The 12,798-nt window shown below is 32.9% G+C and overlaps 3 protein-coding genes across 3 annotated transcripts; all 3 read right to left on the bottom strand.

The window, feature by feature from the left end:
* Positions 1–7,257: 7,257 nt before the first annotated feature.
* On the bottom strand, positions 7,258–8,424 carry VNE69_10003 (ATP-dependent RNA helicase; the record flags this gene model as incomplete). Its single annotated transcript, XM_065474724.1, has 1 exon — positions 7,258–8,424. The coding sequence occupies one exon, from the start codon at positions 8,422–8,424 to the stop codon at positions 7,258–7,260; it is 1,167 nt and encodes a 388-aa protein (XP_065330796.1).
* Positions 8,425–8,461: 37 nt separating this feature from the next.
* On the bottom strand, positions 8,462–8,865 carry VNE69_10002 (uncharacterized protein; the record flags this gene model as incomplete). Its single annotated transcript, XM_065474723.1, has 2 exons — positions 8,462–8,466; positions 8,496–8,865. 2 exons carry the CDS (start codon positions 8,863–8,865, stop codon positions 8,462–8,464), a joined length of 375 nt encoding a protein of 124 aa, XP_065330795.1.
* Positions 8,866–9,411: 546 nt separating this feature from the next.
* On the bottom strand, positions 9,412–10,956 carry VNE69_10001 (putative SP-containing protein; the record flags this gene model as incomplete). The annotated part of the gene is made up of 1 exon (XM_065474722.1): positions 9,412–10,956. The coding sequence occupies one exon, from the start codon at positions 10,954–10,956 to the stop codon at positions 9,412–9,414; it is 1,545 nt and encodes a 514-aa protein (XP_065330794.1).
* Between the last annotated feature and the right edge of the window lie 1,842 nt (positions 10,957–12,798).

The following is a 12,798-nucleotide window of genomic DNA, read 5'->3' as shown; positions in this document are numbered from 1 at the left end:
AGGCTTATGTAGTTGAGAACTTGCCAGAAGACCTCATTATAGGTATTGGAGATGCCGTTTCACTAAACTTGTTAAAGATGCTTGATAAAATGGAAAGCGCTGTTATAACGAAATCAGTATGTACAACAACTTCAGTTAATAATAAAACACTTATAACTGATGTCGGAGATGAAACATTACTACAAGTTGAAAAGGAAAAGTTCAATAAACTTATTACGGAGTATTCAGAAATTTTTTTAAATGGAGATCAACAATCAAGTCTAGACATTGAACATGCTATAGAAATAACAAATGACGTCTCTGAAATAAAAAATATTCAATATAGAAGATCTCCGGACCAAAATATGATCATAGAAGAAAAAGTTCAGGAGTTTTTGAAGAAAGGAGTTATCGAAAGCAGCGATTCAGATTATACATCCCCAGTTGTATTAGTCAAGAAACCGGACGGCGATCTAAGATTTTGCATTGATTATAGGAGACTGAACAAAATCACTAAGAAAATGATTTACCCAATACCTCTTATAGAAGAAACTATTGAAGAGCTACAAGGAGCGTCTATATTCACTGTATTAGATTTAGAATCGGGATATCATCAAATAAGAATCCGACAAAAAGATAGATATCTTACAGCTTTTAGAAGCAGATCAGGGACTTTTCAGTGGGTTAGGATGCCATTCGGGCTTGTAAATGCGCCCTTTACTTTTCAAAAGATAATGAATTCAATACTATCTCCCCATTTACATAAATTTGTACAAGTATACCTAGATGATATAATGATATATTCAAGATCGGTTAAAGAACATCTAGAACACACGGAAGCAGTGTTTAAAATATTAGACAAATTAAAACTGAAAGTCAATCAAAAAAAATGCAAGATTGCTAAAAATTCAGTAAAATTCTTAGGTTATATGATAAACAAAGATGGAATAAGCATACCATTAGAACAACAAACCAAATGTTTACGACTTAAAGTTCCGAAGACTCTCAAAGAAACTAGGGCTTTTATCGGATTTATTAATTACTTTAGGAAATTTATAAAAAACTACACAGATATAATGGCCCCGATTTATGAATGCTTGAAAAAAGGAAAATTTGAGTTTTCTGAAAGTGCTAAACAAAGTGTAACCAAAATAAAAGAGATTATCACGAGCTCTCCAGTCCTTAAACTACCAGATTTTAACAGAAAGTTTATTTTATATACAGATGCATCTAATTTATACATAGGAGCAACACTAATGCAGGAATACGAGGGAATAGAAATGCCAGTATATTTTATATCAAGGAAATTAAATACGGCAGAAATCATTTATACAGTAACCGAAAAAGAGTGTCTTGCTATAATATGGAGCATAACACAATTCAGAATATATCTTACCAATACATTTATAATCCGTACAGATCACCAAGCGCTTAAATGGCTACTGAGTTTTAAAGAGAGTACAGGGAGATTAATGAGATGGATTCTAACTTTAGAAAATTACTCTTACGAAATTGAGTATATTAAAGGAAAAGATAATGTTATTGCAGATGGATTGACCAGATTTGTCCATACAGTAAATAAGGACCAGGTTGATGAACTATCCGTTTCAGAAAAAAAAGAACTTATTCTAAAGTGTCACGAAGAATGTGGGCATGGGAGTATATTTCCAACATACACGCTAATCCTACAGAAAGCGCAATGGAAAGGTATTTACGCAGATATAAGAAAAGAAATAGAAAATTGCCAAGTATGTCTGAAATTTAATCCTAAAAGAATACCCAAAGAGTATCATAGGATTCAACTGAAAGAACCATTTTCTCTAGTTGGTATCGATATAGTAGGCCCATTGCCTAAGTCAGAAAATGGAAAGATTTATATAATTGTAGCTACCGATTACATAACTAGATGGTGTGAAGCTAAGGCCGTGAAGAATAAAACAGCCAAAACAGTAGCCAAATTTATTTTTGAAGAGATCATATGCAGACATGGTCCACCGAACGAACTACTTTCAGATAGGGGACTCGAATTTTTGAACTCTACAGTAAAAGAATTATGTAGAATTTTTCATGTGCGAAAATCTTTTACTTCGTCTTACCATCCTCAATGTAATGGTACAGTTGAAAGAACCAATCAATCGCTGGTAGCTAAACTGGCCAAAATAACTAATGAAAGATGGAAAGAATGGGACGAATATTTAGAACTAGCACTATATGCTTATCGTATTTCTCCAAGGAAGAAAACGGGATTTTCACCATTTGAATTATTGTATGGACGTAAGCCACAAGAAGGGGATCAGACTAACCAAGAGATAATACCCATGGAACCTAATCTACTGATATTTGAAAGATTAAACCAAACTCGAGAAATAATGCTTCAAGCAGAGAGAGAAGCACGGGAAAGAGAAATGGGAAATGTGAAAGAACAGGCTTTTAAAGTAGGGGATATAGTACTGAGGAGAAAACCTCCAATCAATATAAAAAATAAACTGGACAGTAAATTTGAAGGACTTTACACTATAACTAAGATAGGAAAAAAGGGTGCTTATGAAATAACTAGTCCAAATAATGTTGTTTTCTCGGTGAATCAGAAAGATTTAAAAAAAATGGATTTTGAAAAGGAAACTTGGGAGCCGATAAGGAAGGGGGGAGTGTCAAGGGACAGATCTCCAGTGGTCCTAAGATTGCCCTGGAGACCAGAGAATACCATGCTGTAGGTACTCTCCTTCTTCTCTCCAATTATGTTTTGGAGGGAAATACTTTATTTTCCCTCCCACAAACATAAAAGAAAATCATACCCATAAGGGTATGAAGAAGTTAAATAAAACATTAAGTAAAACTAACTCTTCTCGGACTGCTGGGCAACCAGTAGTCCACAGCATATATACAGTCAAGAGTCCTTAAAATGACTTTAGAAAGCCTAACTATGTCAGCCAGACATGGGCTTGATACAGATCAGGAAGGGGGTTTTGAGAGCCCAATGAGTGAATCTCAGAAGGAAGTCCTGGAACTGTCAGATGAGACTGTAAGCGTATCTTGTGAAAATTAATTAATAAGCCGAATATTATACCCAAATTAATTATATATAATCTATAAGTTAAAAAAATGTCTTTTGTAAGTACAAATATGTAAAAATAAAATATATTTACAAATTTAATCAGCAACGGCTTATATTATTCTATTAAACATCATATATATAAATAAAAACTAAAAAACTTTTATTGTTATTAAAGAAAAGCCACCCAGCAAATAAAAACTTCAACAGCCTTAGAAAAAAAAACTAAAAAACTTTTATTGTTATTAAAGAAAAGCCAACCAGCAAATAAAAACTTCAACAGCCAATAACTTGTGATACACACCAGCATACCATAAAGGCCTTGCTTGTAGGAGAAAAAATATCCCTTAGGATTAGAACCAAAACATTCCTGTCTTGACCTGCGTTCAGCAGGGTTCTAAGAGAATAACACGCCTGGTCCACTCGTCAGTTAAGAACCTAACTAGTTCAACGTAAATGCTACGGCACCAGCAGCTTGCCATACCTTCCCCAGTTAAAAGTGTGTTTTTTTTTTCTTCTAGATTTCTCTAGATCTGTTCTGGCTTACAAGCCTTTCCTTTTCTCGTATAACGATATATCGTTGTACAATCATCTTGTCTAAGAACTCTACTCTTACAAGTAGAGACTTCCTTTTATCAAAAGAAGCTTTGATGACATTGATGTTACCAATAATCATCTTAACTAGCTCCTCTTTTGTTTGAGTTGAAGATCTCAACTTAGATTTTTTTATTCTCATATAGAGATCTTGTGTTAGAGAGCGTCGGACAGTCTAACAAGAAGTGTTCAAGGTCTTCTCAAACTCCCTCACATAGGAAACAATGAGTCCTATAAAAAGGAGAAATACTGTTGGCATTAGCCAAAGCAGAAGACCATCTGACTAAATTACACCGAAGCCTGGTGTAATTCCTGATCTGCCAGTTGTTTACTTTTGATAGTATGTGCTTAATCTGCGAATCACAGATTCCATACTTATCTGCTATTAGAGCACCTAAAGTGGTGTTGTAGGAACCCCTTGCCTTAAGTACCTCTAAAATCTTGTTCTTGCCTATAATGTAGGCAATGCTTTCATAATCGTTCCCGATATTTATATTACACCAACGTCTAGTTCTTAAGCTCCAAGTTGTTTTCCTTTCCCTCGAAGGTTGGTTAATAAATTCCGAGATAATGGTTTTATTGTGTTTCCACTTCCTTAATGCCCTAAATCTACTTAGTGCCGCCTGTATGTGAACTCTAATCATACAGAGTTGTCCATTATCCTATCTAATGGCACTATTTTTGTTCGAAATATCATTCGGATCGCTTTTCTTGGGATTCTATTGATCCCACCAGACCTTATACTAGACATCCCCCATAATTCACTTCCGTACATTAGTGAGGGAAATAGCACATTTTTTATGTATATACCTTTAAAAGCTATATTTATTACTTTATTTAGAAGCTTTGGTTTCAAGACTTTTAAAGCTTTTTTGCCTCTGAAGGCTCCATCTCTGACTAAGTGTTCTTCTAAAGTAGATCTTTTTTATAAGAACACCCAAATACCTGTATTCGGCGACTTCACCGATTTTTCAAAGGTCAGTCCTGATAGCGACATCTACCGACTCGGATCTATTATTGGCATCCCATACTAAGATACCACTTTTGTCACAGTTGATCATCATACGATTCTCAACTGCCCATCTGCTGATTTGACATACTTTGTGTTTCAGATCAGCAAGAGTATTGCCTAGAACTACGATGTCATCTGCGAACATCAGCCCAGGCAGGCTTATATTTGAGCGAGGAACGCTCACTCCCGTTATGCCGTCAAAAATATCATTTATGAATAAATTGAACAGCGTAGGAGAACAGATCCACCCCGTCTCACACCTTTTTTGTAGAGAAATCCACTACTTGTGTCTCCGTTTATACGGATTCTCATCTTAGTATTTCCATAGATATCTTTCAATGTGTTTATAAGATATCTTGGAATACTATATCTTTCTAGCTTATTGTATAGTAGCTCATGGCTAACATTGTCGTAAGCTTTTTCAAAGTCAATAAAACATAGAAATGTTTGATGACTTCGAAATTCTCTTCTTTTAACCACCTCCAGCAAGGTTGCAATCTGATTCATACATTCTTCTCCTGCTCTAAATCCGGCTTGAAAAGGAGAAAGAATGTTCTTTTCTTCAACAAACTGTGTAAGTCTGTCGTTTACTGTTTAAAAGTAAATTTTGCTTATTGTGTTAATTAGCGCAATTCCTCTATAGTTGTTGAGATCTAGCACATCTCCTTTTTTATGGAATCAAATCATGTCAGCAGCACTCCAGCTAACAGGAGGGCTGTCTCCTGTTAGTATTCTGTTGAACTCGTTCACAAGGAACAGAGGTAGCTTTTTATCTACTAAACTAGGTTTAAGTAGTACTTGTATAACTCGGTTTGAATCCCATCCGGTCCAGCTGCCTTGTTATTGCCACAGTTATTAGTGGCTCTCAATAATTCCTCCATAGATGTTCTCTGGAGTATCCCTTTCGATATTTTTTTGATAGACATTTTCAACGTCTGAAATTGAGTTAGCTAGATTAGCTTAAAAGTCATTGGCCATCCCTAACTTCTTTTTATGCTCGTTATGAGCCATGCCTGATACATCTTTCAAGCAAACATTGTCTTATCTAACAGTGACGTTAGAAGAACTTTTCAACCATTTCAAGAAGTCTCTGGATCTGTTACTTTTATAGAACTTAATGCCCTTGAAGGCCCAAAGTTTGGCTCGATCTTTCCGAACTTTTATCTTTGTTGCCTCAATCTTATCCTTCAGTAACATGTACCTATGCACAGACGTTACGGACCTATTCGTTAGCATACGCTTAGTAGCATATCTAAAACTTTTAAAGACATTTACGTGTCTCCATCTGATGGGCAGTCCTTTGAATGTCTCCACTTTACTGTATATCTTGGAGGATATACAAACGTCTTTTAAAACTCTAGAGAGTTCATCTAGTGTGGATGTTTTTTCATTCAACTTTCTTGAAAGCTTAGCTTCCATTCCTGGATGCTCAAGTTTCTTCCTAACGTAGGCAAATGACCGTTCTCTCACTGGAGAAGAAAGAGATATCATTCTCTTCAGCAAGAGATGATCACTTACCGTCCATCTTCGAGAAATTGTTACTTTCTCGTTGTCCTGAATTAAGACCCTAAATATCGTATCAATACGTCTTTTAGAGACTTGTCCATCACTCAGGATTCTTGTCCCTGGTAATCTGTTATAGTTTATTGTAGGGCTTAACCCTGCGATAGCAAGCTTCTTTTTGAGGGAAGAATCACTAGTATTCATATCCCCCATCACTACAATCTCCTTGTAGTTTCTTTTATCCTTCTCAATACTAAGAAGGTTAATTACTTTACTTAGAGTTTCGGTCTTTAACTCTCTCTCTTGTGGAACGTAAACATTGATTATTAAGACCTTTGTCCATCCCGTGTTAGTTTTGAATTCAACGACAGTTTGTAGAATATTGTCGTCATCCCCCTTTTTGGAACATCTTACTGCCCCGTCTTTTCTGACTAGAGTCATTAGACCTGGCCGATTCTTTCCTATGGCTGGTGTCTCCACCACCATATACTTTTCTAGTCTCGTAGAACCTAAGTATTTCTTCCAAGTTTCTTATAGACACAAGACTGTTGGCTTTTCTACTTTAAGGAGGATTTCCAAGTCCTCCTTCTTTCCGTAGAAATGGTTGATGTTAAGACTATAGAGCTTGGCCTTCTCTATGGACTTGCATCTTCTTTTATTCTCCACCCTATCACGAGTTGGAATTTCTTTTAATATTTCTAGGCCAAGTGTATCCATGGCTTCAGAAATTTCTTTTTTTCTTGACCTTCTGACTACGCAGAAGGTGAAGTTAGCATCTTTTCTGCGATGCTTTCTGGTATAGATAAGAGAGTCCGATAATCCCGTTGACACTCTGTCTAACTGTTGTCGGAGTTCTTCTCCATTGATATGGTTGGCCATTGTTTTAACTAGACACAACCCCTTTTGAATGCTTGTTCTCAGCATTCTAGCTTTTACCATGATATAGACATGAGATTTAAATCTCAGTTTACATCCATTACTTTTATTAGTAAAGTTACTAACTTTTGGTGAATTGTTGGGTAGACAATTAATTTTGGTACAGCTAAGAAGCCGTATAACTTGTTTTTTATTAAAATATATATTATTTATTAAAAGTCTTTTAATAATGGCATTTTTATCACTGTTCATTGTGATGTTTACTATCAACTTTCCTGTCTTTCCCGAGATGCTCAAAGTATAACTCGGATAGAAAGAACTCTTCATGGCTTACTGTAGGCTTGTCAGATAGACCGTTTTTTATAACTTTTATTGCCTTATCGACAGGCACATACTTCCTCCAATTTTGACGAAGATCGGAGAATATTTTCGTCAAAGCTGATCTGTTCCTAGAGAAATAATTGCCTACTTCGTTTTCGGCAACTAATACTCTTACATTTTCTGAAGCGTTCTCAAGAGCTTCTGCAGCTTGAAAGCAGAATTCATCTCTAATGAGAAAGATTCTGCCCTCGCCTTCAATATCTTTTACTAGGGGAATGTTCTTTTCCTCTATGCCCATTAATTTGGCCCAGGTCTCCCTGATAATGTGTTCCCCTCGGGGGAAACCATGAGCGACCACAATTTTGTATTTGCAGTCTTTGAGCCTCTTTCCGTTTATTGCTAGGTCTAGCAACTCTTCTCTGGATAGTTTATCTATCCAATTTGTTTGTTTCTTCCTCGTAATGTGAGAAGAAGGTGCCTTTGGTAAATATGTTTTCTTCATCTTGGATTTGCGCTCAGTCATAGATTTCGACTTCGCACAACCTTTTATAGATGACAGTAACAAATAATCTTTCAGTATTTTTTTACAAGTTTTAGAACTTGAAGCGGGTACTTTCAACTGTTTCGTATCACAGTTGAAGTTCTTTTTTATACCTTCTAGGAATAGGGCAAACCTATTGGCATCTGCTGTTTTTGAGGCATCAGCTTTTTTTGAAACCTTTGGTTTCATATCACAATTTTTAAGAATGATTGTCCAGTCATTCTCCGTCTTTTCTGTTAGAAGAATATTTTTCTTCAACAATTTCCTGTTTCCTTTTACGGCAGCGGTTACCTTCCGTAAAAACACATTAATGGTATTGGATGATGAGATCCTTTTACCCGTAACCTTTATTTGCTCTTTATCTTGAGTTTTAGAGAAGACACCAAACTTCTCCTTTTCCTTTTTTTGATCAGTACGATCAGCTTTTTTTGTTATTGGTTCTTCACACTCTCCTTTTTTTGCAGTGAGAATCATGTCAATTCTCTGCTCTAATCTTTCATTTGAAGCCTTTAGGGCATCAATTTGTGTGTTGAGTTGGTTTCTCATTACGGAAATCTCAATCTCGTGCTGCTTCTTCAAGTTTTTAAGCTTGAATCTCTGTTCATTGAGCTCTTCACAGATGGCATCTAAGTACTCCTGATGAATACTTGTCACTCCATGTGAGCTCTTACAATAGAAAGCAAAGCTAGCCATCAGCCCAGCTCTCCCACAGTACCTTTGGTTGGCATTTCTGCCTTCTTCTATCTTTATTCTGTTGAATAAAGTCTCTGTTCGTAACCAGAATTTTATCAATTCTTGGTCTGTGTGAATAGCAGCCTTGCGGAAGCTGCTAACTTCACATTCTGGTTTGTAGCCTTCCAATACTAGTGAATTAACACTTTCTTGTACTCCAGAGGTCGATAAGTCGGCCTCAATCTCGCAAGTTTCTTCCTCCTTTTTTTTGCGTTTGGTAAACCCCATTTTTTTAGACAAAACTTCGGTATTCATTTAAGACGAACATTTATTTGTTCTTATTTTTTGGTTCGATCCTCACTGAAGAGATTTTTTTTAATTTTTTAACCCTGGCGTCCGCTCCGAACTGTGACAATTATTATCGCGGGTTAGAATTTGAGAATTTGTCTTAAGTTTATTTGTATCATGATTTTGACTGTAAAGATATGCAATTTAATGATTTATGATGTTTAAAACATGCAGGACCAATAAATTCTATGTTATTTTGTTAATCATAAGAAAAAATGAAAAATTTTGAATGTAGATATTTATAGTGTCGTGGCCAGTACAGGGGCCACAAAATATGATACAATTATCGCATGATGATTGGCCAATTAAAATATATAAATTCATGCTGGAAAGAGAGGATGGAAAATATATATAAACAATTTAACGACATATAAAATAAAAAATAAATCAAATTAAAATAAAGTTTAGCTAGAAAACATTTTTATTTTCTTTCTTCTTTGGCAATTTCTGCTAGTTTTTCTTTAATCGTATTGATATCTCCTTCTACTTTCTTTGGATCAAGATTATGCATTTTTATGAATTCATCTGTAGATATTCCACTTTTTTATATGTAATAAATGTGTCTTCGTTGAAACTTGAATTGACTAATAATTGAATAAAATTGGTCATATTTAGTATTCTAAAAACTTCAAAGTTTTCACTTTGTTTTACAATTACTTCATTCATTATATCAACTAAATTCAAATATTTAGAACTTTGCTCATTTTGATCTTCGTTTCTTAGATTATCTTTCATAATATTTCCAATTTCTTTCAAAGTTTTAAAAGATCCTTCGGCAGCTTTCTCGTTGTTAATGTAATTTCCTGCTTCAACAAATAAAAATATCTTAACACATCTATATCGGTATTTATTACTGCTAAATATCTTTGATATAATTTCTTCCCTGTTAAGATTCCCTTTATTTTCGATTAGGCAATCTAAATCCTCTGTTTCTATTAATTCATCGAAAACTAATATATGTCCGAAAAATATATTCAACTGATCTTTTGTTTTATCCAAAATTCTTTTGACGAGAAACCCAATTTCGTTTTCTTTCAATAGAATATTAAACGCATCGATGACTTCGTATTCTGTATTTCCCATTAAATCTTGCATTTTTTCTGCATATTTCCTGCCTTCCAAATTATTTTCTTGCACTGGATTAATTGTAGTGTTATTATTTTGAGGACACTTCAATAAACCTAGCTCATCTCTTAATAATTTTATTATTTTGCAATTTTCATTCTGACGTGTAGTATTCGGAATTTTCAGACTTCTTTCTGTGAAAAATCTCACACTTTTATTAGAATAAGATGAAGAAAAAAAAACATCTTCGTATAAATCGAAACACTTAGGAGAAATTTTGTTCTTTTCTTTTAGACATTGTTTTACTATGTCCAGCATTTCGACTTTGGAAAATTCGAAGTAAAAGTAAGCCTTTTCTATATAAACTAAAACACTGATACATATATCCCCACTCAATTCCTTTTTATATTCAACATATGAATTAGCTCTACATCTGTAGTATTCTGTTTTTAAGGGAGCTACTTCGATCATATGAATCATAGATTTTTCCTCATTAATATAAGCTTGAATAGTTTTTTGATGCAAAAATTTGTTTTCGTTATTTGTATTATTTCGGTCATCATTTATTTTTCTGATTCCTTCTATAATGTCCTTAATAATGATATTTTCATTATAATTTATGCATTCGTCTGTAACAGCATCCCTATATACTAAAAAGACCTTATATAAATTATATTTGTTCATAATTTCTATCAATTTTCTTTCATATTCATTAAGAATAATATCTAAAGATTTTCCCTCACAATTAATATTTAATGATTCTGGTATTTCTGAATTTTTATTCTTCTCAAAGTCTAATATTTTAAAAGAAAAACTTAATATCTTATTTTCAAAATGCCTTAAGTCTGCATAACCATAATTTTTAGTAGTATCTACCATTCGATAATCTCCTCCTTCGATTTTTTGATTGACCCCTTTCGTGGTTTTATTACATAGAGGTCTATAAATTGCTTGTATAGAAACAAACATATAGAAGACATGTAAGATGAACATAATGTGGGGTAAAGAAAAAATTTATTTATATACAAAAAAATAAATTAAAAATCTTCGATATTTTATAAAACTTCTACAAAAAAACTAAAAGTTGTTTATGATTTATGTATAAGCTTTTAATACATTTTTTATTTTTTTAATTTACCATTTTTGATTTTGAATTTTTTATTTATTTTTTTGAAAAAAAAAGAAAAATTAAAATTTTAATTAATGTTTTGAAAATTTAGAAAACCAATAAAAAGTAACGAAATTAGCAATATCAATGTCACAATATCTTATTTTGACTCTTATTACCCAGTACAAGTTCTATTTTTGAACTTTGTGGACATCAGATTTTTAATCTGAAATGAATATTGAGGGTGAAGGATACTTTAGACCCCCCCCTTTGAAGCGCTTCAATTTATTTTTCGAACCCCAAAATTGAAGTGCAAAAAAAAAGAGGAGCAAGAAAGGGACAAAAATTTCTTATCACTTTAAACATTAAAAATAACAAATAAATATATGCTTTTATACAAAAATTAATTTTAGATTTAGTTATAATAATCATTTGAAGTATTGTGTCTTTTTTCACCCTTCTTATTTTGTCAAATTTTTTTTAATTGTTGGTTTATTATGAAAGTAGATTTTTGAAGAAAATCTACTTTAATAATAAACCAACAATTGAAATTATAAATATTATTTATAAAAGAAAATTTAAATAAATGTTCAACGATCTACACATATTGTTAAATCAAAAAATTTAATTTAAATATGTTAAGTTATAAAGAATTATATAGTTTTATGGTTATAAGCTTTTTTTAAATTAAATTTCGTATACAAATATATATTTATTTGGTATTTTTACTGTTTGAAGATGCAAGTAATTTGAGTACTAATGATTGCTTCTCCTTTATTTTGCACTTCGTTTTTGGGGTTCAAAATTATAAAGTGAACACTCTCAGAGGGGAGCGTTTTTGTCCCCAATTCTAAAAAATCAGAAGGGCAAAATTAGCTTATTGGTTTATATTATTGTAAAAACTTGTATTAAAATATAATTGTGTACATAAATATATATTTATTTATTGTTTTTAATGTCATAAGTGCTTAGTAATTTTTGTCCCCTTCGTGCTCCTCTTTTTTTTTGCACTTCAATTTTGGGGTTCGAAAAAAAAATTGAAGCGCTTCAAAGGGGGGGTCTAAAGTACCCCACCTCCGAATATTGATTTAATTAAACACGTGATATCCAAAACAAAACTTCAAATCAAAAGCGCCTGGAAGATATAACACAGCATAGATGGGAGGAGTTACATGTGAAAAAAACTTTCATTAAACATTGTGATAAAAAAACTAATAATGAAAGTTTAGTGTACAAAAATTTATATAAAAAATATTAGTTCTTTTTTATAGCATATTTTTGTTCTTTAACTCATGCTCTCTTGTTTTCTTATAACTAAATTGAATTGTTTTATTTTTGAAAAAAAGAAGATGTTTTTTAATAATTTTTTTAACTGATTAAAATAATCATCTAAAAATTAACAGTATGTATATAAACACGGAAGCATATATACAGTCAAGAGTCTTTAAAATGACTTTAGAAAGCCTAACTATGTCAGCCAGACATGGGCTTGATACAGATCAGGAAGGGGGTTTTGAGAGCCCAATGAGTGAATCTCAGAAGGAAGTCCTGGAACTGTCAGATGAGACTGTAAGCGTATCTTGTAAAAAATAATTAATAAGCCAATATTATACCCAAATAAATTATATATTTATATTCCAACGATATCTTATGGTAGTATAACATAGAATTTTGCGACCCAATATAGGATATTATAAAATTAGTTATAACATCTTGATCTTAAGATA

Source organism: Vairimorpha necatrix, chromosome 10, assembly GCF_036630325.1.
Source record: "Vairimorpha necatrix chromosome 10, complete sequence".
Lineage (NCBI taxonomy): Eukaryota > Fungi > Microsporidia > Nosematidae > Vairimorpha > Vairimorpha necatrix.
Note: the sequence above shows the minus strand (reverse complement) of the source record. Positions and strands in the feature narration are given on the sequence as shown.